The following is a 23,898-nucleotide window of genomic DNA, read 5'->3' on the forward strand; positions in this document are numbered from 1 at the left end:
CCCACAACCAGCTCCCGTACTTCCTTCCAGTGGATGAGGCTGCCCGTTTCATGCACCAAGGTGACACTGATTCTCCTCTGGATGCCCTGAGACCCACGAGGCCAGAGAGAAGGGACAGTAGTTAACACAGGTCCCAGCAGGAGTCAGCTAGGACAGCACCTTGGGCAGAGAGTACCTGATGAAGGAGGAAGGTCCCGTGGCACGGCATGCCTCCACGGTGGTCCACAACAGCAGGGATGTAGCTGGAAGAGAGGATTGCAGCATGAAACGGAATCCTGCCAGCCTGCCCAGAGGTGCTGAGCACTGGGTAAATCCCTCATTGCCTCCCTGTCCCTCTCCCAGCAGGACTCACTCGCCATTGGCCTCCAGCTCACAGATCTCAAAGAAGACCATCAGGTCATACTTGCACTGGCAGGGGCCAGCACTGGGCCGAGTCATGGTGCTCAGCTTTGTCGCAGGCACTGCAGCGGGTCAGAAAAGACAGGTAACAGGTCGAGCCTGCTGCTGGAACTCAGGATGAGCAATATGATGGCAGGGGAAGGGCAGAGCAGGCAAGGACCTCAGGGCATGCACAGAGGCAGCAACAAGAGCCTCATCCCAGGGACGTTGCTGATCACTGGCAGTGCTTTCTCCCTTGCCCAACACGGGGTGTCAGCAAGAGACTGGCCTCACCCACCCCCAGGTGCACACAGTGTGCAGGCTTGGCACAGACACATCCCAAAACACCCAGTGCTGCTCCAGGCGCTGCTCGGGAACAGCCACAGGGAGGCTCCCCCTGAGCTGCTGTTTTGACTGTGCAGCCAAACCCCCATAGCTGGGTCTCAGCAGCCGTGCCACCCTGTGGGACACTGGGGCCGGGGGGCCACCGGAGCCACCCAGGGCAAGGAACCTCCTCCCTGCTGCTCTGCAGGAGGTGAGATGGGGCCTTTCCGTCTGTTGAGAACTGTGGAAATGGGTGTCTAGGGCTTTCAAGTGCCATGGCCCATAAAAAATAAATGAAGTAGTACATTTTGTGGTCCCTCTGGGGAAGGAGACACCCAACTAACACGGGAACTACGGGTGGGCACAGGAGCAGGAGGCCGGGTTCCCTACCTGGTTTGGAGAGTGGCATCACACGGGGGAAGTGGCGTCGGGAGGGCCTCAGTGGGCTGCAGACAGAACCAGCTTGGTTATAGCATCCCCAGGGACCCCCAAACCCAGCCAGCCCCACCTATGCCTTGGGGCCACGCTGGGTCCCCAGGCAGCCCACGGCAGCAGAAGCACAGCCAGGGGCTGGGGGTGGCCCAGATGTGCCCACCTCAGGACATCCTTGCAGAGAGGTGGGAAGGGGTGCTGCTGGTAATGGCCAAACACCTCGAACACAATTGGCTGGCTCTTGATGTATTCAATGAAAGATTTTGTCACCTCCACAGCGATCTAGAAGAGAAAGAGCTGCTGAGCCACTGACAGGGCAGTTTATCTGGGAAAGGGGATAGAGCACCTGGGATATGGAAGGGTGTAAGACTGTCAGTCCCCTGCATCCCTCACCCACTCCTCCCTCTCTCCACCAAGAGCACTGCGGTGAAATCCCAGCCTCTTCAGGTGTACAACAGTGGCTTTTGGTGCTTTTCCTGCATGTCCACCACATCTAAGCCTGGCTTAGCCAGGGGTCCATGAGGGGCTGGGAAAGCCAGGAGGAAGCTGCTTCCCTGGGAGAGGATCCAGCCAATGGCCCTGCAGAGACCCCAGCAGGTGCAGCAGCAAAGGGGTGGTGGAAGAGGGGTACTCACATTTTGGACATGATAGAAGCCCAGGGGTGGCCCCCGTCCTGTGTTCTTCAAGGGTTCTGTTGAAAAGGCCTCATCATGGCGATGGATGAAGCTGTGCAGGGAAGGAAGGTTGTTCAGGGGCTGTTCAGGGATGGGGCATGCTGGAGCAGGGAGAGGAGTGAAAGCAAGGGACTACAACAAGAGCCTATTCCCCCTGGGGCTGCTGCCTGCACCCTTGGCTGGCACAGGACGCCCTGAAGCTGATGGGAGTCTCTCCTTGCCTTTTGCCAGTGACTAAACAAGTGCTTGGACAGATTTCACAGCCCTTGGTTTTGCCTCCCTATCCACAACGGCTCAGGGGTGGAGGAAACTTCCTAAATTCACCAGGAGCCCCCAGGTGATGTCTGAGGCTTGGTGGGAGAAGCAGGGCTGGGGGGTGCTAGGGGCTCACTTGAACTGGCAGAAGATGTCGGCATATTCTGCAGAGATGCTGGAGGCCTGCAGGACTGTCACACGGAAAGTGAAGATGCTGCCCAGCTTCAGGTGGTCCAAAGCCACCTCCAGTGGCCCATCCGGTGCAGGCTTCTCCGGGCTGTCCAGAAGAAGATCCTCTGGGGTCACTGCAGGGGGGAGAAGGCCCTTAGCAAGGCAAGGTGTCTTCCCCTCAGCGTTAGGAACATTTAGGAACAATGTTGAGATGCTGGAGCATGTCCAGAGAAGGGCAGCAAGGCTGGTGAAGGGTCTGGAACACAAGTCCTTGTCCAACACAGCTGGAGCAGCTGAGGGAGCTGGGGGTGTTTAGCCTGGAGAAGAGGAGGCTCAGGGGAGACCTCAGCATTCTCTGCAACTCCCTGAAAGGAGGGTGTAGCCAGGTAGGGGTTGCTCTCTTCTCCCAGGCAACCAGTGACAGGACAAGAGGACACAGTCTTGAGCTGCACCAGGGGAGGCACAGGTTGGACATGAGGAGTAAGTTGTTCACAGAAAGGGTGATGGGGCATTGGAGTGGGCTGCCCAGGGAGGTGGTGGAGCTACTGTCCCTGGAGGTGTTTAAGAAAAGCCTGAATGTGGCCCTCAGTGCCATGGTGGTTGACAAGGTGGTGTCAGGTCCTAGGTTGAACCCAAAGATCTCCAAGGCTTTTCTCTCTGTGACTCTGTCTGCCAGCAGCCCCCCACTGGAGCAGTGGGCTGTCAGTGCCAGGGAGGGTGCAAGAGGCTGGGTGCAGGGAGCCACTCCCAAAGTGCCTGTCACGCCTCCTCACCTGCACAGGTGTTGTTGTTGACCTCATCGGCGGACGGACCCACGTCGCTGACCTGGCCCTGACCTTCCACTATGCGCAGCTCCTCCTGAGAGGTCCCCGAGCGAGACATCCCCACAGCTGGGCACGACTCTGACTGGAACTGAGCCAGGAGTGGAGTTCAGGGACTGTGGTGGTCCCCAAGCTGGTCCTGCTTGCACCACCACCAGCATCCCAAGGACCCAGGCACCTCCAGCTCTCCTCTCCCACCCCACGGCAGCCCCCGGGCACACGGGCGAGAGCAGGATGCACCGGTGGGTGCCTGAGGCCCGGTGGACCAAGAACACATTCCTCTCCCTCCACCTCTAGGAGCCTGGGGGTCCCCTTGGGGAAGCACTGAGGTGACAGGCAGGGATCTGGGGTCCATGGGCATCCACCAAGAGCCGGGCCCACCTTACCTTCTCAAAGTGCTGGTCGTCAAAGGAGATCTTGGCTGTTCCCGACTGCCGCACACCAGAGCCGTAGTCAGGGGCTTCTTCGTCCGCTGGAGGAGGGATGGGGGTGAGCTAGCACAGAGGGTGCAGGGGATGCAAGGGGCACACTGTGCACGGGGCGGGGGGGGTCCATCCTACCTGAGATGGCCTGGACAGCCACGCGCAGGAAGCCCTTCACCTCGCCCTTCTCGCTGACGATGGCCACGCGGTGCACCAGGGGCACGGGGTACAGGAGGTTGCTCAGGTAGACAAAGGCCCTGCCAGAGAAGGGGGGGACACACAACAGGGGGGAGAGCGGTCACTGCTCCCACCCGCGAGTCCCCAGGCACGGCTGGCGTGGCCGGCAGTGGCCGGGATCCCAGGTCACTGCTCAGGGCGCGACCGCAGCGCTGCAAAGCAAAACTAAAGAGAAGGCAGCCAGGGCCAGGCGAAGGGGCTGGGGCAGCGGGCAGGCAGCGTGCCGCGGGCAGGAGGGTGGGCAGGAGGGTGGCACACGCCACGGACAACACCACAGAACACACCAGACCTGCAGACCTCTCCGACTGTCACCTCCATGGCAGGCAGGAGGGGAGAGGGCTGCGCTGGTGCCACCGTGAAGCCGTAGGGCGAGAGGACCTTCTGTGTGGTGGAGAGCTGGAGAACTTGGGCAGGAGGTGCTGCAACATGACTGGGGGGGCAGCTGCAGAGTCACCACGGGGAGGACAGGGGCAAGACAGGGGGGAGGTAGGGTGACAGGGGAGATGGAGGCTGTCAGGAGTGAAGGAGGTTAGAGGACAAGGTCCTGGATCTCCAGAGGTGAACCTGCTGGGGGTTCATGGCCCTGGCTCTGCCCACCGTGTTGGAGACCACTGGGAGGGAGGCTGCATGGTGTGGCTGGCAGCATCAGGTTGTGCATCTCCCCTCCCCATCCCTTCACACACATGGCTTTGGGGTCCTGGGCCACCTGCCAGCACGTCACAGGGATGGACAGCACGCCTGGCAAGCCTGAGCCTCCCTGCTCTCCTCCGCAGCATCCAGGTCACCGACGCCACCACGGCGAGGTGCCACGCCGGAGTCCAACACGATGGCTGCACCTTGACTCTGTCAGCACCTCCTGTCAGGCCACTGCTCTCTGCTTCTCAAGCATTTTGGGTCCTCTTGCTGCCTCCCTCCACCTCACTGTCAGCTTCCAGTGGTCCTCCAGCTCCGGCCATGGTGGCGTGCTGTACCCTCCGCAGTGACAAGCCACCTTTGGCACCGAGCTCCCTGCCAAAAGGTGTGAGCTAGCAGCACCCCTTCCAGCAAAACGGGGCGTGGGGTGCTCGCCACCTCTCCCTGCGGCACCTGCCAGCATCTTGATGTGTGGTGAGGTGGGACGGCGCTGGGGGCTGGCCAGGACATCTCTGCTTCAGGAGGCTCCCGTGAGGGTTGCATCTCCAGGCGGCTGCTGTGCTGCTCAGGGCATCCAGCCTCACAGGAATCTTCAGATTCAGTGGCACCCCAAAGTGCCCAGGGGGCTCTTGCAGCCCTGCACTTGCACCCTGACCCCAAATCCGGAGATTCCCCCTGCTCTGGTGACTCCCATTGACCTTCAACTGCTCTTCGAGGCTTTTTCCACCCAAAGCATCCCAAAGGACTCAAGTTGTCGAAGCAGCTGATGCCAAATCATTATCTCCTGATGGGCCTGTCTCAACCTATCTCTTCTCAGATGCCACGGGGAGCAAGTGGTCAGACCATGCCAGGGTTCCCAGCAGGACTCACGGCCGGGGCAGAGCCCTGTGCCCACAGGGAACTCTCGGAAGCGCAGGGATCTGTGTGCACCCACCCACCCGAAATCACAGGGCAGCTGGAGTGGAAGCCGAGGACTGAGAGGGCAGGGAAGAGGGGGAGGGAGGTGGGGCAGGCAGGGAGGAGGGGGACAAGTGTGTCACTAGAGGAAGGAGGGCAGGGACACTAACCACAAGATTGGTGAGGTGCAAAGATGGCATGCTCAGATCAAAGAAAAGCCTTTCCAAAGGAAGATAAAAGTGAAAGAACCCCAATTTTTGCTAAAGCTTTGAAGAGATAGAGCCAGCAGCTAAAAAAAAAATAAAAAAACCCTTAAAATAACCAAAATTTAAAAAAAAAATGAAGACAGAAAGAGAGAGAGAAAGAGAGAGAGAACGAGAGAAAGAACGAGGGAAAGAGAGAAAGAAAGAGAGAAAGACAGAAAGAGGGAGAGGAAGAGAGGGAGAGGGAGAAAGAGAGAAAGAAAGAGAGAAAAAGAAAATCAAAGACAAGGATCCAATCATAAACCAATCCAAGCACACTTCACAAGAAATGTGGCCGGCGGAGCTGCTGCGCGGGGAGCCAAACCCAGGGCAGACTCAAAAGAAGTCAGGAGGCACCAAGCTCTGGGGAACACGCCCCCGGCATGGAGTGGGGCCGCTGCCACAGGGCCTTATTTGGTTTTTTGAGGTGCCCTTGAGAGTTTTGGGGTTGTTTTGATATGTTGTTTTTTTTTTTTCTTTTAAATAAGGAAAAAGGAAAAAAGAAAATAAAAGGGGAAGAACCCAGCTCTTTCGGTCTGAGGCTGCAGGACTCTTACCCCACCTCCACCCTCTCTGCCTGCTTTGGTCCCTCCTTCCCACCATGCTGCCTGGCTCTGGCACACTGAGGAAGAGGAGCCCCAGCTCATCCCAGCCAGGGAGCCTCAGCCTGAGGCAAAGGCTCTCAGAACAGCTCCTGGTGCACAGCCCCTTGGGAAAACCCCAGAGAAAGCAGCTCCTCATACCATTCCAGGGATGGGCAGATGGCTCCAGGTTTGGCGGCACAGCCAGGTTTGGGGCAGCTGGTGGGCTTCTCCAGGCCAAGACCGGTGGAGCCCAAGGGGTCTCCAGCCAACAGGTATGAGACATCAAAGTTTCTCGTCCTTGGCTCCAGCTAAAGAGGAGCTGGAGCCTACACTCAGGTCCCCACAACTTCCCTGGACATCTCCTGTGCCAAGCTGGCAGGTACGGCCCCAAGCCAAGCACTGGCTGGAGCTGAAAGAGCAAGCACTGCTTGTGGCATTCTGTTCTGCACCCAGCTCTCCGCTCACTGCCCTCGGCTTCATCCCCCACAGCCCCTTAGGGACATCCAAGCCTCCAGATTCAGGGGGGCTCACCCTGACCAGCGCAGTGCCAGAGGCACACAGGGTTTTGAAGTGCCTGTGTGCCCCAGTCAGTGGCATCACAGGGTCATCCCAAGCTGGGTGGGAGGTGCTCCTTCCTGGGACAGAAATGCCCAGGACCAAGCCCCTCAGGTGGCTCCCCTGGTTCCTTTGGTGTTGGGAGACACAGCAGAGCTCCCCTTTTCAGGGGCTCTCCCAAAAAGGTGCCCACAGAAAGGAAGGCACCATCTGCCTTCCCCTACCGTCCCTTTCCCCTGCTATGCTTCTCACAGCCCTACCTCACAGCCCTACCTTCTCACAGCCAGACCTCACCACCCTGCCAGGTGCCTGGGCTTGGTGGCAGTCCCAGCCCAGCCTGCACCTCCGGGATGCCCCGGAGGTGGGAGTCGTGTCCAAAAGCAGTTCCCTCATGCGAAAGAGCTAGGTCCTTCCCGGCATGCTCTCCTAAAACCTCACCAACCTTCCTACTAAACTGAACAGGGGGAAGCGGTCGTAAAATGGATCCCGGCCATCACACAGCGGGCACTCCGGAAAGATGTCTTCCTCCAGGTCCTCCTCCTCCTCCTCCTCCTCCTCCTGCCCCTGGTGCTGCTCGTCAGCAGGCTCGGTGATGTCGGAGTCGGGGTTCGAGAAGGTAGGGGAGGGGGTGAGATCAGCCATGCGCTCGCTCATGCATGTGTTGAAAAGAGGAGAGCTGTTGCAGCCAGAGATATCTGAACTAAGGTTAGTACAACAAGATAGAAGACATGTTAACACCAGCTGTTCCAAACAGAAAGAACAGGAATTTTGCTTTTTTTTTTGTTTTTTTCTTGGTTAGGTTTTGGGGTGGGTTTTTTGTCTGCTTCAATCAAGAGACACCGGGAACAAAGACCTGCCCATCTGGCGCATCTCTAAAGCCACCAACAGCCAGACAAAAGAGCAACCCACGGAACCAGTGTGAAGGCTGGGGACACCCTCTGCTGGGTTTGCAGGGAACGCAGGGACAGAGCAGGTGGTACAAAGGCTCGCCACTATCCCCGCTGCCGGAGAGAATCCCTCCTTGTGCTACGGCATGGGGGAATGCCTCCAGGCCACGCAGCTCAGCCCCCTGCTTCCACTGCCCTGCCCCAGCCTCCTCCGGGGCGGCCCATCTTCCTTGCTGGCACCGCACCCTTCCATCCGGTGTGCAGGAAGCGCACGGAGACACGCGGCACACACTGCACAGACAGACGCTCAGACACCAGCGCGTGCACAGGGACGCATGCCCACCGCGTGGAGGCCACCACGGCACGGGCTCCCTGCCTGCCGGCCGGCCACGGCCCCGCACCCCCCGAGCCGGAGCCCGTGGCTCTCAGCACTGGGTTAGGCAGGCAGCAGGAGCGTTGCCGGCAGCTCGTGCGCCCCTCGGGGTGCTGGCGGCCAGCACGGAGGAGAGCCGTGACGCTGGAGCCATCACACGGGGGTGAGCGCCCCGCACGCGGTGGGCAGCGCTGGCAGCGTGTCCTCCTGCAGGACCGTCTGTGGGTCCAGCCACGCTTCGAAGGAGCCAAAGCGCTCACCTGCCGACCAGCCTGAACCAAGGAAAGCGGTCGTAGAAAGGGTCCCCGCCAGTCACCACATTGTCACAGTCCTCGATGACACTGGAAGGCACTTCTGCTGCTCGGTCATACATCTCGCGCATCAGGTCCAGGCGCTGCCTGCAGGCAGAGGGGATGCCGACGGTGGCGGTGAGACACGGGGCTGTGGGCACCCAGCCCCTCCCGGCACAGCCATCTGCCACCCACCTCAGCTTCTCCAGGGTCCAGTAATGTGTTGCCCCGTTCTTCTGGTCCTGCACCTCCACAGCCACGATGGTGCGGGGGAACGGTCGCTTCTCCCGGTCCTTGGCAGCATCGGGAGGCAGCAGGTCGGGAGGGAGAGGCGAGTACAGCGTGTCCGTGAGGAGCACAAACTGGAACTGGACCTGGAGAGGGGCAGAGAGGCTGGTGAGACAACTGGGAGGGCAGGAGGATTCGTGCGCTGCCTCTGGCGACCTCTCCTCAGCACCTCCTGGCTGCCTGATCCTGCGGCCTCTGCTGTGGGTGCTGCAGCCAGCCAGAAAGGAGCCCAGGCACCCACCTTCTTCTTCAGCTCCACGCTGATGGCATTGGCTTCCTTGAGGAAGATAGCGTTGCCCCAGAGCAGGTCACGGAGGGAGGTGAACTGGTACCACTTCCACTTCCTAAAGGCCCAGAGGGCGAGCTCAAATTCCCGCTCTGTCCACTGCACTGTGGGGACATGGAGGGACAGTCACACCACTACCAGGGCATCGACCCACAGCTCACTTCTCACGCTCCCACAGAAAGCATCAAAACCTCCTGGTGCCTCCCAGCCCTCACCTTCATCCTCAGGTTCTTCCTCCTCCTCATTTGCCTCAGGGTAATACCTAGAATCCATTTGCTTCTGCAATGCCTCCAGTTTGCTCTCATAGTCCTGGGGGAAACAGGAAGAGAGGTGATGCAACCCACTGGTGTGACCTTCCTCCACGCTGCCACACCACACTCCTCCTCCCTGCAGGAACACAGCCTCCTCCCTCCTCTGGATCAGTGCTCGTGGTGACAACTCCAGGAACAACACACTCGCCCTTATTTTTAGAACACAGATCCATCCCACACAAACATCTACCAGGATTTCATTTCAGTCATGCCTGGGCAGCCTGAGAAGGAGCCACGTCCCAGCCACCTACCAGCCTCTGCTGCTCCAGAAGGTAATTTGCCTCTTCCCTCTCCCTCCGGTACTGGTCCTCCAGCTCCTGGAGCCTAGATGGAAACGGGGAAGAAGAGGATGACCAAGCTGGAAGTGAACACCCAACTCCCCAGCACCTCAGGCCATGCTCTCACCGCTGCTCCATCTCCTGTTTCATGTCGATGCCTTGCTTCTCCAGCAGCTCTCTCTGGGCAAAGGCCCAGTCCACGGGCTCCGCGGGGGTCTCAGCGCACGGGGTCCGCTCGCGCTCCTGCCGAGCCTGCTCGGGGTGGTTGAAGCGGAAGACGTGGCTCTTGCCCATGATGATGCGGTTTCCTGCAGAGATGTGCGTGGGGGAAAGGTGTGAGTTTAACGTGGGACAAGTGCAGGGCCCCCATGGCAGGGAGGAAGGCTGGAGGAGCTCTGGCCTGCCAGCCCCGAGACCCACCTGAGCGCAGGATGCTGGGCTCTGTCACCTTTTTGCCGTTCACGTAGGTGTCAGCACCTTCGCAGGGCTCCAGGGTCACTATCACTGTGGAGACGGCGGGAAGGGCAGAGGTGGAAGCAGAAGGATGAATCCTGCACATCCTGCTCGCCTGCTCCAGCAGCATCAGGAAGGGAGAGCCACCCCAGCTGCCACCACCCTGGGGGTGCTACCCGCCAGCAGCACCCACCCCGTGGGCAGCTAACAGGATTCAGCCAACCTGATGTTAATCAGATGAGTCCCAAGGAATAAGGGGAGCTGGAGACTTCATGTGAGAGGAGACCAGAGCCTCCAGAAGGCAAATCCATCCTCCCCAGGCTCATCTCCCACAGCCCCTTCACAGCCAGGTTCCTGCCATTTTGGGGGGGTGGATTCTGCTCCACATCTTGAGCAGGGGAATCATCTACAGTCTGCTCAGCCATTCTGCCCTGATCTCCTCACCTTACTTCCTTCCCACATGCCTTGTGCAAGCTCCCCTCCCAGCCATGAGGGATGTAGCTCGTCTGGAAGCACGGAGCAGCCATGCAGTAAAGCCCAACTAGTTTGAGGAGGGCAGGACATTCATCTGGGGGCAGGGGCTGAGGACATGCAGAGGGATGGGTCCCCAGGGCAGTGAAGCCCCTCCAGACAAGCAATACCTTCACCACCAGTTTTGGTGTCACTGCGGAACAGGCAGTGCTCTTCTTTAATGAAGTGCCCGCTGAGAACGATGTCCTGCCTCTTCTCAGCATCTTCCCGGCCAACCCTGCAGGGGAAATCCGGCTCAATCCTCCCTCAAAGCAGCTCCTCCTGAGTCTCCCCCCAGCCCCATCCTTGGAGCTGACAGGAGCAACCCTTGGTGCACTGCAAGACCAAAATCTCGGGGATTTGCACTTTAGGGATGCCCCGGGAACAGTGCCCAGCCTGGGGACAGCTGTCACCCCACTGCCCACCTGGGGAAGTCAGGCACTGAGATATGGACAATGCTCCCACCTCTCCACGGGACCTGGCCCTCACCTTGTTATCCCATCCTTGATGTAGTAGAGAAGACACTCGGACATGAGCGGGTCCTCATTCAGGTTGACCAAGTGTGGTGTCTGGGAGGGACAAACAAGGAGCACCCCTGAGTGCCCTGCCTGCCCAGGCCCTGAGGGTGCTCTGCAGGAAGGTGGGAGCTCAGCAGCACTGCAGGCTGCCCCTGCACAGGCTCTCCTGCCCTCTGTATCCCCAGGGTGACACAGCCAGACAGGTGCTTGTCCAGGGGACTGCACAGATCAGAGAGGCTGCCACGGGGATCCCCGCTTCCACGAGCTTCCTTGCTTTTCTCCTCACAGGGCTGAGTCCTAGTTACCCTTCCTCTGGCCACCTTTGAAAATTCAAACAGGCCCAACACAAAGCCAAAACCTTCCCGTGGGGAATCCCTGATACGGCTCAGAGTCTCCTGGGGCAGGACCCTTCTCCTTTGTGCTGTGTATTATAGAATCACGGAATGGTTTGGGTTGGAAGGGACATGAAAACACATCTCATTCCCCCCACCCGCCATGGGGAGGGACATTTTCCATTAGACCAGGTCAACCTGGCCTTGAACAATTCCAGGAAAGGGGCACCCACAGCTTCTCTGGGCAACCTGTGCCAGGGCCTAATCACACTCCTAGGGAAGAATTTCTCCCCAATACCTAATCTAACCCTGCCCTCTGCCAAGTCAAAAAGGAAGTAAAAGTGCCTGTTTTCCTCCACTGACTGTACACCAGATGATGCATCCACAAAGAGCAGGTCTCAGAGGTTCATCCAAAAGCAGTGCAGACCTGAAGCCCTACCTGCAGGCTGAATTTCACTTTCTGGTCTTCTTCCTAACAGGTCCCTCACAGCCTTTTCCTGTGCTGGGTCACAAACCACTTTGTTCTTGATAGGAGGAAAATTTCTCCCCCAGCCACAGGCCTCTCTGGCCAGAGCCAGCTTAACTGCTGGGATTACACCTTCAGGGAACAGGGGCAGTCCCAGGAGTATCAGTGGGAGAAGTTCTGAGTTTACCAGACAGATTAGTGGCTGTAAGGAACACCTTATCAGCCTGCTGAGACCCAGCATGCAGAGGGGGCCCCTCACCATGGTGCCACAAGCCTTGGCTGGCAGCAGAAACTCACTGCAAACAGGGAGCAGAGCTGGAAGTCAAAGGAAAGGTGGGCTCTTCTCCGTGGTGGCTGGCAGAAGTTGGCTGTAACATTTAACCTCTGGCCCCACTGGACAGACATACGGCCCTGGAGGCTTGAGACCTCCTTCACTTGCAGTTTTTGTCCAGATTTGTAAAGCTGGTGGTGACTTTCCACTGAGCTCCTGGAGCTGTAACCACCCCAGCCATGGCATACAGAAGGACAGCAAAGTGCAACGCCCATAACAAAATGGAGTTTGCACACTATCAACACTAATTTTTCTCACCAGCCACTGGAGAAGTCAGAAGAGTTTCCACCTGCCAGACAGGTGAAGAGCAAGGAGGCACCAAGACCACCACAGCAATGCCCCACCTCCAAGACCAACCTGCTTTGGGGAATAAACCCCCACGCTTCCTACCCAAAGGTCTGGGCTCCTAACAGGCAGCAGCTGGGACAAGAAACAAAGACAACAGTGTACAAGTTCATCCTAAAAGTCAGCTGGGCCATGGAAGGGGAAGGCTGGGAAGTCTCTATCACCACCTGAGCTGGTGATACACACACACTTAAGAGGTTTGGCCAAGCCAAATGCTACAAGCACAAAGAGATGGAATATTCCCCCACCCACATTTCTTAGCAAGGACTTGCTGGCTTCAGGGGCAGCAATTCTAAATATCTGAAAGCATGAATTTTTATGAGTAAACACTGAAGTCCAAGAGAGTGATCATCAGCCAATCCCCTCATGAAGGGGGACAGCATGCCAGCAGGGGGGGTGGCCATTTACCCACGTGTTTGTACCCATGTTTGTACCCAGCAGGCTCAATGCTGAGATTTCTCCCATGGGTTTCAGAGCCAAGAAAAGGCCAGTGAAGTACAAGGGATTGGCCAGCGGTGACAGAGTGGATCAGAAGGGAGCTGCAGGTACAAATCAGTCCTCAGGAAGAAGAGAATAGGATGATCCTACCTTTTTAGGAGAAAATACGCCCAAGGTGCCTCCATCCTCCCTCATGGCCACCCCCATTTCGGCCAGCAGTGCTTCCCTGAAGGAGTAAGAGAAAGAAGTGCCTGTCAAAACTCCATGCACTCCTGGAGCCAGCCCAGGATGGAAGCCCATGGTTTGGCCCATGGATTGCAACGCAGGGCTTGCTACAGCTCTCATCACAATTCAGGTGGGTTTTGCAGAGCAGCCCACCTCTGTGCAGGCTGACATGGTGGGTACTGGGGTCCCCAGGGGCAAGCCAGGGTCTGGCTGGACGTTCAAACTGTTTGGCTGCCCCAGGAACTCAACTGCTCTAACAAAATGCAGAGGATGGGAAATGCCCAAGGAACGCCACTTGTGCCATGCCATCCTGCCCCAGTCCCCTGCAGCCCACTCACCTCTCCATCCGGATCGCTTCTGTCCTGCGCAGCTTCTCCTCCCACGTCTCGTTCAGCTCTGCAATGATCTTCTCTGTTTCCTGGCAAGATGGGTTAATCAGGGGGTTAGTAACAGCATCCTGGGGGCAGCACGCCTGGCCACTCTGCCCAGTTCTGCCCGGTTCTGCCCAGCGTGCTCCAGCAGGACACCGCTCCCAGTTTCAGGCTTGTTTACACAAGCTGCAGCAGCATTTCACCCCATCTTTCCATCAGTCCCATCTTCAAAGAGCGAGGCACAAACACCAGCCTCTCCACTCCCTTGCTGCCAGCCCACTGCTGCACCATGCAGGACCAGGAGCACTCTGCCCATGACAGGAGTGCCCATCCCAAGAGGATGAGGGGAGGAGAGGAGAGGAGAGGAGAGGAGAGGAGAGGAGAGGAGAGGAGAGGAGAGGAGAGGAGAGGAGAGGAGAGGAGAGGAGAGGAGAGGAGAGGAGAGGAGAGGAGAGGAGAGGAGAGGAGAGGAGAGGAGAGGAGAGGAGAGGAGAGGAGAGGAGAGGAGAGGCACCAGCCTCTTACCTTGAGTCTTTCAATTGCCTCTTCACTGCCTGGAGCAAACATGATGCGCTCGTGGAGGCTGGCGACCGAGGCAGCGCGGCTGGACAAGGCAGAGAGGGAGGAAGAGGGGCTGATCCCAGCGATGGCATTGGTCACTGTGGAGAGATTGTCATGGCGCTGACTCAGCTCTGCTCCTCGAGCATCATTATTGTTCTCAAAGTCGGACACATCTACGGGCGCGGAAGGAGGGATGGGCCGGGGAAAGACACATAGACAGGATGACAGAGAGAGACAGAGACAAGAAAAGCTGTTGGGGAAAAAAAAGAGTGGCCAGTGCGTCGAGAAAAAAGCCAGGAATTACAGGAAAAAGCACAGGCAACAGCACAGCAGCACAGACAGCAACAGGGCAAGGGCAGGCACTCTCTTCCCCGGCCTGGGCAGCCCCTCAGGGAACAGGGCTGTCTGGTGAAGCAGATGCTGGAAGCAGCCGTCCTGGGCTCCCAGGGACACCTTTTTGCAACCTCAGGTCCTGCATCCATCAGGTCTGGGATCAAATGTCCTCCCCGAGTATGTGCCACTGCCTCTGTCATCCTCTCCATCTCACACAGCCTGCGTGGTTTTCCCTGCCCAGATGCCCCAGATTAGCCAGATCTGGGAGCAGAGAGTGAGAAGGGAAGGGGATGAAAGGGGTTGGCCCTCTGCCCTACAAAGGGATCAGGTAGACAGGGCAGGAGGAGCAGCAGGATTCCCTCACAGGGTGTGCTCAAAGGAAGCCCATGGCCTGCTGGAGCAGCACCTTGGCCAGGCAGCCAGAGAATGAAGCCAGGACTACAGGCAGTGGTGCTTCCCAGCTGGCACCCCAAGAGTCAGCTGTGGCAGCTTAGGATGCAGGTATGGGAGATGCTCCTCCAGCCCTGAGGAGTTACTGGTTCTCAGAGCAGTGTGCAAGAGGCAGGCAGGGCACAGGTCAACAGGTGCAGGATTAGTCACCCATCTCCATCAGCCCACGCCCAGGGAAGCTGAGCCGCAGCCCGGCTGCACTGCCTGACCCAGGGTGGGACAGGGCCATAGTGCTTATCCACGGGCCAAAGCCTCCTGGTCACCACCAGCCACCAATTCATCAGTGGAGCACCACTGCATCCCACCCGAGGGCTGTGCCAGGCTCCAGCCCCAGTGAGACACCAGCAGAAGCAGCAGCAGCAGCAGCGACAGGAAACATCACAACAGCATGAAGGAGGAGTCCCCGTGTGGCCTGGGCCCTTGGCGTGGCCACGTGGGAGGACGCTGGTCCCTTCAGCACCAGCCCAAGCCCAGGTGCTAACCACGGCTCTGGCACCATCCCCCATGCCAGCTCCCTGAGGATGGGCAGCCTGCAGGCACACAGCACTCCATCAGCAGGGGCTGGCTGCAGGAGCCCTCCCCATGCTGCACGGGTGCCCCTGGGCACAGCCTAGATCTCCAAAAAGCCGTGAAGCAACAGAGAGTACCAGTGATGGGGAATACACACATTTGGATCCTCCCGCAGCAGGGTGGGCTAAGAGAGAAAGAGAGGGCAGGAGCGGAGGTAAGACAGAGAGAACAGAACAAGAGGGGCTTCATCCCAGTGGATATCAGACAGCACAGGGAGGGGAGCCCATGGGCATGTGCAGTCCCACTAACACCTCTGCTGGGTGCTGGATGCCGAAGATGGTGGGTGGAAGGGAAGAAGGGAAGGTTTGCCGGGCAGAAAGCAGCTCCCCGTGCGACAGGAGGGGGGTGGGGGCTGTGACCATGCGCGCAGGGGCTCACCAGAGGCAGCACTGATGCTGCTGTGGGGCAGGGCAGCAGGGTGCAGGGAGGCTGTGGGGACATCAGCCCTGCAGGCTGGCAGGACCTCAGCCCATCGCTGCCTGGAGCCAGTGGCAGAGAGCACCCATGGTACCTACTGTCAATGATGTCCCCGAGGCCCTGGGCGTAGAGGAGGTCACGCAGACGAGCCACCTCGTCCTTCAGCTCCCTGATGAGCTTGTTGTTGGGGTCCTCATTGATGACAGCGTTGCAGCGGATCTGCTTGGCACGGTCAGCATACCTAGGGAAGGGCAGGGTCTTGAACAACACAAGAACGGGGCAGGGTCTTGAACAACACAAGAACGGTGCAGGGTCTTGAACAACATAAGAACAGGGCAGGGTCTTGAACAACATAAGAACGGGGGCAGGGTCTTGAACAACACAAGAAGAGAGGCAATACCCCAGCTGCTGGACAAGCAAGACTGTTGCAGAGCCCCTCCAGCAAGGAGGATCCCAGTGCTGGGAGAACCCTTTGGGCCTTTGTCTGAGGTTGCAGGCTCTCTCCACAGTACACGCCCAGCCAGGGACACCACAGAGGTGGGGAGAGCATGTGGCAGTGCCTGGACCTCAGCCAGCCTCCCCCGCTCTTGCTCACTGCAGGGAGAACAAGGGCGCTCTTCCTACCTGAGGGTGCTGAGGGTCTCATCGTAGTTGATGTCAGCAGGACTGAGAGCAGCCACCATGGCAGTTCTGGAGTTGCCTCCTGCCCAGTAAGACAGAGTCATGAGGGAGATGCTGGTCCTTGTCCCCCTGCCACGCCCTGCTTGGCAGCCACACCCTCCAGCAGACCACCCCCCCAGCTGTCCTCACCCAGGTTCTCCCGCAGCAGCCAGGTCAGCACCGAGTCTCGGTAGGGGATGAAATCTGTCTTCTTCTTCTTTTTGTTCTGGGGAATGGAGAGCAAAGGGAAGGGCTCTCAAGCTGCCTGCTCTCCTCAAAGGGAAGGTGACAGCCGGTCCCCAACCATGGGGACTTGGAGCAGGATGGCAACCTTGGGCATCTCTGCCCAGGTCCACAGGTCCTGCCTGTGAAATGCCCTGAGCTGGGAGGGTTGTTTAAGGCTGGCTACTGAGATCCCCAGAGGGAGGAGGAGGTTAAAGATTCTGCCGGCCCCCAGGAGAAGAATGGCTCGAGTCCAGGCACAGTCCCACTCCCAAACCACCCTGCAACCCACTCCCACTGTGCTCAAAAGCAATGCCCCCCCTCCCCATCTGACCTGGGCACCCACCTTGTTCGGCCCTGAATCCTGCAAAGGAAATGGAGAGACTGTTTAGGGGAGCTGCTTTTTTCCTTGGCACCCACCACAGATCCCTGGCCCTCAAGTAGGGACTAGCACGGGTCCCCATGCAGATGGCATCTCCACCAGCCCAGCTTGTCCCAGCTGCAGGGACAGCTTGAGGTGTGTCTGCCCACCCCTTGGAGCCGGGATGCTCCATCCCTTGGAGCTGGGATGCTCCATCCCTCAAAGCTGAGCCCAGCCCTGCTGGCCCGAGCCCATTTCCCTCCCAGTGCCAATGTTTGTCTGCTCTCCAGCTACCTACCATTTCTGCCAGGGCAGAGATGACTTTCCCCAGAGTGGTCAAGGACTTGTTGATGTTTGCTCCTTCCTGGTTAGAAGAGGAAAAGCCCACATGCTCAGGCCCCATTTCAGAGCCACAATAAAGCCCAGGAGAAAATAAGGAATATCCAGTATGGTGAGGCCAAAGAGCAGCTGGTCTTACTGGGTTACCAGCACCCCCCCAGCTGGGACTCATGGTGAAACTGCACTGGGCAGCTTTCAAACACAATCCTATCAAGGATTTTGGCAGTGCAGTGTGCAAAGAACCAGGCAAGGGAAGAAGATGTTTTGGGGATGAGGGAGGAAGCCATGGTGTCCCACCAGCAGAAGGGGACCTCAGGTCAGCTCTCACCTTTAGCCTTGTGCCCTTGGCACCTGTGGAATCAGCTCGCTCACTCCCAGCCAGGTCCACCAAGCTGATTTTGCTGACCTGCAGGCAGAGGGGAGGCTGTCAGCCCTGTGGCCACAGCAAACCCAGCACGAAGCCAAAACCCTCTGCAGGATGACACTGCTCTGAGGGCAGCAGTGGCTCTGTGGGGTCATCCTTGCAGGAGGTGCTCAGGAGCAGGGCTAATACCCTTGCAGGCAGGGCTGAAGGGCACCACTTGCCAAATATCCTGGGCAGGGGCCAGTCCCTCAAGGGACCATGAGCCTACAATGTGCCTGGCACTCATCTCCCTCCTGCTCCAATCCTCCACCAGGCTGCACCACCTTGCCCCAAGTGCTGATGAAAGAACACTAAAGTCCTTCCTGGATCCACGAGGGTTCCTCTGAGTCCCCCAGACCCTGCTCTTACCTTCTCAGTGGTGATGTCTGTCTCGGCGTCGTGCCGCTTCTGTGTGAAGATGATGTTGAAGACGGCGTGGGAGCGGCTGCTGGTCTCATTCATGTTGGTAGCAGCCACTGTGCTGCAGGGAGAGTAGGACAGGGAGGTGTGACACTCTGTGAGGGACACTGGAGTGGCTGGTGACAGGGCCAGGGCTCATGTCAGGACAAGGTACACAGTGAAAAGGCAAGTCTAGAGGACAAGAGAGGGCTCTGGGAGAAGGTGTGCACAGGTTCAGGTTTTTTCCTGCTGTCTCCAGTGCCCTTGGAAAGCAGGAGGAAAGTAGGGTGAAAGCAAGTGAGGGTACCCAACACTCAGCGAGGAGGGGACTGCCACTTCCAGAGCAGCTGGACTGGCAAAGTGAGGGAGTGAAGTGGGACCTTCTAGAAGGGACTGCAAGCTTCCCAAACCCTGCCCATCTCCTGCCCTTCTCCAACTCACCGGGCTTTGTTTCCAGAGTCCATAAGGTCCTGGATGTCATTGTAGGAGGTCACAGCCAGCTTGGAAAGGTCCTCAACATATGGACCCATAAGGGGATGCTCCCTCACCCGCAGGTTGCCCTTGTTCTTGGGGTTCAGCAGGTCCCTCACGCGTTCACAGTAGATCTCCATGTAGCTCACCTAGAGCAGAGGGCATGGGCAGAGCTAGCAGGATGACCCCAAAGAGGGGTCTGCACACTGGCACAACCTGTGGAGCCAGGTGGGAGGCCAGAAGGGGGCTGGGCAGGCAGAGGGGTGCCTACCTCCACAGAGTAGGACATGTTGTCATTGGTGGTGTCATTGATGCGGGAGAAGAGATCCTCGCACAGCTGCGGACACAAAGCGAGGCTCAGCCCCCACCAGCACCATGCTCCTGCCTGGGGTGCCCAGGATACAGGGGTTTCTACCTTTTCACCCCAAAATCCAGCCGATGAATGCTGGAATGGCTTCTGGGGAGCTGGCAGAGCCCCCCTGTGCTGACGTGGAGAACCAGCATCCCAGAGCCGCGCTGTGTCCTGCCGGGCCAGCGCGCAGCAGCTCTTGGTCAGCAGCTCAGCACTTGGGCCACTGCTGCTCACGTCCACTGGCCTTGTGCAGCCACACCATAGTCCATCCAGCCTTGGAGAGCCTGGATTGCCCTCCTTGACCCCCTCCTGGTGGAGCCATGCCAGCTCACTGTCACAGCAGTGCTATCTTAGACCTTGGCCAAACCTGGCCTCGCTCCCACCCTGCTGCCCTCTTTCCTCCCAGCTCTGCTTTTCCTTTGGACACCCCTTGGGACAAGGAGGACAGCTAGTTTTCCCCAGGCATACCTGTGGGATGATGCCTTGCTGGTCCTTCTCCTGCTTGCCCATCATGGTGTAGGATTTCCCAGCTCCTGTCTGCCCGTAGGCGAAGATGCAGACGTTGTAGCCTTCAAAGGCGTGCTGCAGCATCTCCTCTCCAATGTCCCGGTACACTTGCTTCTGGGATGCATAGTTGATGTCTGCAGGCTGTGCAGAGGAGGGGGACATGGAGAAATTTGGCAAGGAGGCCCTCCTGCCTCTCCCCAGCCCAGCCTTCGAGGCGGGCTCAGGCCTCCCAGTTCTTACCGTAGTGTGGGACCAGTAGGAATAGTCAAAGCTGAAGCTTTTTGGAGTCTCTTTGGGCTGTTTTGGGTTCAGGATAGCTAGGGACAAAGAGATGGGAACATAAGGCCACCAGCCACCCATGGTACCCCTGCCCCAGCCCCCTCTCCCCCTCTCTCCATGTGGGAGGGATGAAGGGTGATGGGTTTCAGTCCAAAACAGTCCTGGAAGGTGGACAGGGAATATTCCAGCTCTGCAGATGGGTCCAGAACCCCCAGACCCCACCTCTGAAAGCCATGGCCAGCAGAGCCCAGGGAACAGGGCAGAGCCTTGCCCAAACATCCTGCTGGACACAGTGAGGGGGACAAGACTCCTTCCCTCGGGTTCCTTCCTGCTGTGGCACCTGCCCACGGGAGCCCAGTGTGGCACGGGAGGGTCACAGCCTTCCTCTCCCCACGGCTGGGGCAGCGTGTCCCAAGCTCCCATGCTGGCACCTGTGGGGTGGGAGCAGCTGCAACCCTGCCAGGGCACCCCTGGAGGCCCTCTGGCCCTGCCTGTGCAGGTGCCCAGCCCCAGCAGGGTGATCAACCCTCGTGTCACACCACCAGCGGAAACAAGAGTCTGCTTTTGTCATCCCCTGATGAAAAGGATGTTGCTATGGAAATTGGAGACTGCATCACTGCTCTTCCTCATGCCATGTTGGCTTTTTTTCTCCTCCTGTAGAGCACTTACCATGTGTTTTTTTTTTTTCCTGAAACAACAGATGCATCAGGAGGAACCCAAACCAGCGGGTAATCACGAGGTTCAGCCACCAGCCATGTTAGGTGACAATGAAGTGACATTGAGCCCTGCACAGCACAGATCCCGTGCCCACTGCCCCAGCTGCTCCCTGCCACCACCAAGGATGGAGAAGCCATCAGCCCTGAGCTTTCTCCACCCCAGCCTGCTCTGCCCTTCAGCCAGCCAAGGCTCAAACCCACTCCTGATTCCAGCTGGGTGTTCCTGGGCAGCCCAGGCACGGTGCAGCTCCTGCCGTGGTCTCTGATGGCCAGATGTGCAGTGGCACACACAGAGATGCTTTCTGCTCTGAATCCCTCCTCCAACACCTCAATGGATACGCCCTCTACTCCCACGGGAAGGGTCCACCACTTCTGACCTGAGAACAACCCAGCTCAACAGCGAGGCAGGCTGGGGAAGGATGGCAAGCGGGGTCAGGATCCAGCCCCAGCCACAAAACCACAGCACGGCACTTCTGAGATGCTCCTTAGCGTGGACAGATGCCCAGCTCTGGCCCCAAAGAGGGGCTGGCAAGGGCTCCCTGCCTGCCTACCCGCTGCAGGCAGCCTGACTCCACTGCTCTGGACACCTGCTGCATTCCAGGCAGCTTGATTTACCAGGAGAAAAGGCTGGGAAATAGCAACTGGCAATCCTGCAGCAGCAGAGAGGATGGGGAGGCCCCTGGAGGAGCAGGTCTTTGTGGGCAGCAGGGGCAGCCACGGTGGCTGCCAGTTCCTGACCCCTGCCAATGCCCGGATGTCGTGCTGAGGGCTTTGTGAAGAGAAGCAGGAGTAGAGGTCGTGCAAGAAGGGGGATGGAGCATCTCTGATGGCTCCTGGTGCTCAGACTGGCAGCACCACCATGGCACCTTGTCACCAGGTCTGTCTCTGCCCCGCAGGGGTAACACTGAGCAAGCAGACAGGAGCAAAGATGAGTTGTGGAGCAGGATGGTGCTGCACAAGGAGCCTGTTCTGCATCCCAGTGCCAGCCCATGCTGGGCACAGGGCACAGAAGCAGCCGGGGATGGCACCACGTGGCTCCAGGCGTGCCAGCTGCAGCTGCCCAGCTGGCATGGGAAACCAGAGGCTGGGACTCAGGGGAGAAGGGAACATCCCAAGAGCAGGCATCTCCTGTCCTGAGCTGAAACGCTCTTCCCATGCCCCTGCCATTCCTATTTATTTGCCTGCAGGCAGATGGATGCTGCTGGTGGAGTTTTTCCTTTCCTGTAGGACTTTTGCAAAGCTGCTGCAGAAGATTCATGCTCTGGGCCATTGGGATTGAAAAGTCAAGCAGGGGGTGTGGAGGTGAAGACAAACATAGAGACAAGGGGGCAGGAAGGAGGAAAACTTCTGCAGACGTCCCTCGCCTTGCCCTGAAGAGCCAGCAGCATGAGTGGGTAGGCACAAAGCAGGAGAAAGCCCAGAACCCACCTCAGAGAAATAATCACCAGGTTTTAAAGGCAGCAGAGGCCCAGCTCCAGACAGAGAACACGACTGGGATCAAAGCCAGGGGTCTCCTCCACACCATCCTGGTGGGAGCCATCAGGAGAGGGGCCAGGAGTGTTGGTGCCCAGGATGGTGCCCACAGGGTGCAGGACACCACAGGAACAGAGCAGCAGGGCTGGTGGGTGGCTGCGGCAGCTGGAAGTTTGCCAGTGAAAGGACAGCAGAGAAAGGCTGAGATCCCTTCCCACCCTGGGCCCTGCTGCCTCCCACAGGGCTCGATGCTTTAGGCAGGAGAATCTGTCTCTCCACCCCAGCACAGGCAAAGGTCTCTGCAAATTATCCTGGGAAGGGGAAAACTTGCTCTCACTCCCCTCAAACATGATTGTTCTTGGCTTCTCTGCAAGGAGCTGGGGGGATTGAGACAGTCCCTGGCACTACTGGCATCCTCCTGCCTCCACCAGCCACAGCAGCAGCAGGCTTCTGAGCCCCCCACACTTGCTCCCCAGCCCCCTGGCCAAGAGGATTAGCCAGTGGTTTGTCCATTCATGGAGAAAATCCTCCCTGTCAGCAAAGGGCTCCTGCCTGCAGCCCTGCTGCCCTCCCTGGTGCAGGCAGAGGCATGGGCTGGAGGGGTGGGGGCACAGCCAGGGTGTGCGGGGTGAGCAGGGGCAGACAGCTCTGAACAAACACAGCCATGGTGGAGGTGGGGGATGCCTGAGGCTCTCGACTGGGACCGAGGCATGACAGTTCCCCCCCAGAACCAGAATGGGGAACGTCTGCCCTCCTATTGCCTGGCTCTGGGCAGCTGGGAAGCTCCTGCATGGACAGGAGGCTTCCTCACCACGAGGGCAGAAGCTCTGCACCCCAGGCAGATGGAGAATCCCTCTCCAAACATGAAGGGAGAACCCCCACGGGATGCCAGAGACCAGCAGGTGCTGCCCCACAGACCTGCTCCCTAGGCCTGGGGTGGCCAGTGGGGTCCCAGAGTCCCCCTGCACCCTTGGGTGCTGTCCCCTCCCCAGCAGCAGGGTTGTCATAGCAGCCTGCAGGGCGGGGGTGGCTGGCACCGCTGTGTCACCCACCGCCGGTGACGCAGGCAGCCCCAGGCGGGCGGGCAGGGAGTTATTTTAGACACTGCCCCATCTGGAGGCTTCCAGAGCCAAAGAGGAGGGGTTTCACTGCCGTTCCCACACTGCGCTGCCGGCAGCTGCTCTTTAAAGAGGGGCAAAGGCCAGAGAGGCTCCTGACAGGACACACAGCCCCAAGCCTCCGGGCTGCACCCCCCGCCCGGAGCACACCATTCCCTCGGCAAACCCTCCTCCCACCCCTCCATCCTGCTGCTGCTGCTGCTGCATCTCCAAGAGCCCCAGAGAAGCAGGGATGGGTCCTGGCATGCTGCAGTGAGTGGTACCTGGCCAGGCAGTCAAAAACCACTCCAAGGCCAGGTTGGAGGTGGAAGAGCCTGATCTATAGTGGAAGGTTGGAACGAGATCATCTTTAACATCCCTTCCAAAAAAAACCATACAGTGATTCTGTGATTCCCCCCTCTTTGCCTACTGCCCCTTTCACTGCCACCAAAATCCAAGGGCTCAGTGCCATGTAGAAACCAACACTGCCATTCCAACAGCATTTGGACTGCATTTCCCCGTGGAAAGCTGACCTCCTCCCCACACCTCCTCCTCCAAACCACTGGAGATGCTTCAGGCACCCTCACCGCGGATCCCCACAGGCCAGCACTTGCTGCTGCGGCCACACCACACGGGCTCCTTCCCAGGCAGCACCCAAAGCCCCCCCTGGCCCTGAGGCACTCACTGGTGGTGCTTCCTGACATCTGGATGATGCACTTGGACTCCCGGCTCATCTCCCGGGAGTTGAAGGGCCGGACGCGCACTGCCACCTTCACTGACGCTCCCGCCATCGCGCTGGCCACGCCGGGGTCCTGCTAGCGGGGAGCACTGGCTGTCCTGCCAAAGGGAAGAAAAGGGGGTTAGGAAAACCTGCATCACAATCCACATCTTGCAGCTGTGCTGGATGAACGGAAGGCCAGCGCAAGGAAAGCTGCTGGCAACACTGTTCTGTCCCTGCCCG

At 58.7% G+C, this 23,898-nt stretch overlaps 1 protein-coding gene across 24 annotated transcripts in view; it reads right to left on the reverse strand.

Moving 5' to 3' along the window:
* The window catches only part of KIF1A (kinesin family member 1A), a 42,030-nt gene that overhangs the window by 12,720 nt on the left and 5,412 nt on the right, over window positions 1–23,898 (reverse strand). For 4 of the 24 annotated variants that reach the window (XM_038146048.1, XM_038146047.1, XM_038146045.1 and 1 more), the window contains exons 2-37: window positions 23,623–23,774; window positions 19,613–19,689; window positions 19,334–19,513; window positions 18,785–18,850; window positions 18,484–18,662; window positions 18,013–18,124; window positions 17,569–17,646; window positions 17,200–17,265; window positions 16,887–16,904; window positions 16,469–16,544; window positions 16,283–16,361; window positions 15,757–15,899; window positions 15,339–15,365; window positions 13,853–14,061; window positions 13,295–13,374; window positions 12,882–12,957; window positions 10,791–10,870; window positions 10,433–10,539; window positions 9,759–9,842; window positions 9,466–9,646; window positions 9,312–9,384; window positions 8,965–9,058; window positions 8,705–8,853; window positions 8,371–8,549; window positions 8,146–8,283; window positions 7,068–7,325; window positions 3,616–3,734; window positions 3,442–3,527; window positions 3,008–3,146; window positions 2,200–2,368; window positions 1,770–1,860; window positions 1,298–1,416; window positions 1,093–1,148; window positions 353–461; window positions 176–242; window positions 2–86 (exon numbers count right to left, since the gene is read on the reverse strand). In XM_038146048.1, coding sequence (XP_038001976.1) covers window positions 2–86; window positions 176–242; window positions 353–461; window positions 1,093–1,148; window positions 1,298–1,416; window positions 1,770–1,860; window positions 2,200–2,368; window positions 3,008–3,146; window positions 3,442–3,527; window positions 3,616–3,734; window positions 7,068–7,325; window positions 8,146–8,283; window positions 8,371–8,549; window positions 8,705–8,853; window positions 8,965–9,058; window positions 9,312–9,384; window positions 9,466–9,646; window positions 9,759–9,842; window positions 10,433–10,539; window positions 10,791–10,870; window positions 12,882–12,957; window positions 13,295–13,374; window positions 13,853–14,061; window positions 15,339–15,365; window positions 15,757–15,899; window positions 16,283–16,361; window positions 16,469–16,544; window positions 16,887–16,904; window positions 17,200–17,265; window positions 17,569–17,646; window positions 18,013–18,124; window positions 18,484–18,662; window positions 18,785–18,850; window positions 19,334–19,513; window positions 19,613–19,689; window positions 23,623–23,728 — 3,955 coding nt within the window. In that variant the 5' untranslated portion in view covers window positions 23,729–23,774. The remainder of the gene's footprint in view (window position 1; window positions 87–175; window positions 243–352; window positions 462–1,092; window positions 1,149–1,297; window positions 1,417–1,769; window positions 1,861–2,199; window positions 2,369–3,007; window positions 3,147–3,441; window positions 3,528–3,615; window positions 3,735–7,067; window positions 7,326–8,145; window positions 8,284–8,370; window positions 8,550–8,704; window positions 8,854–8,964; window positions 9,059–9,311; window positions 9,385–9,465; window positions 9,647–9,758; window positions 9,843–10,432; window positions 10,540–10,790; window positions 10,871–12,881; window positions 12,958–13,294; window positions 13,375–13,852; window positions 14,062–15,338; window positions 15,366–15,756; window positions 15,900–16,282; window positions 16,362–16,468; window positions 16,545–16,886; window positions 16,905–17,199; window positions 17,266–17,568; window positions 17,647–18,012; window positions 18,125–18,483; window positions 18,663–18,784; window positions 18,851–19,333; window positions 19,514–19,612; window positions 19,690–23,622; window positions 23,775–23,898) is intronic. The other 20 variants (XM_038146061.1, XM_038146060.1, XM_038146059.1 and 17 more) reach the window with 7 other exon arrangements.

The sequence above is a fragment of the Motacilla alba genome, chromosome 9, assembly GCF_015832195.1.
Source record: "Motacilla alba alba isolate MOTALB_02 chromosome 9, Motacilla_alba_V1.0_pri, whole genome shotgun sequence".
NCBI lineage: Eukaryota > Metazoa > Chordata > Aves > Passeriformes > Motacillidae > Motacilla > Motacilla alba.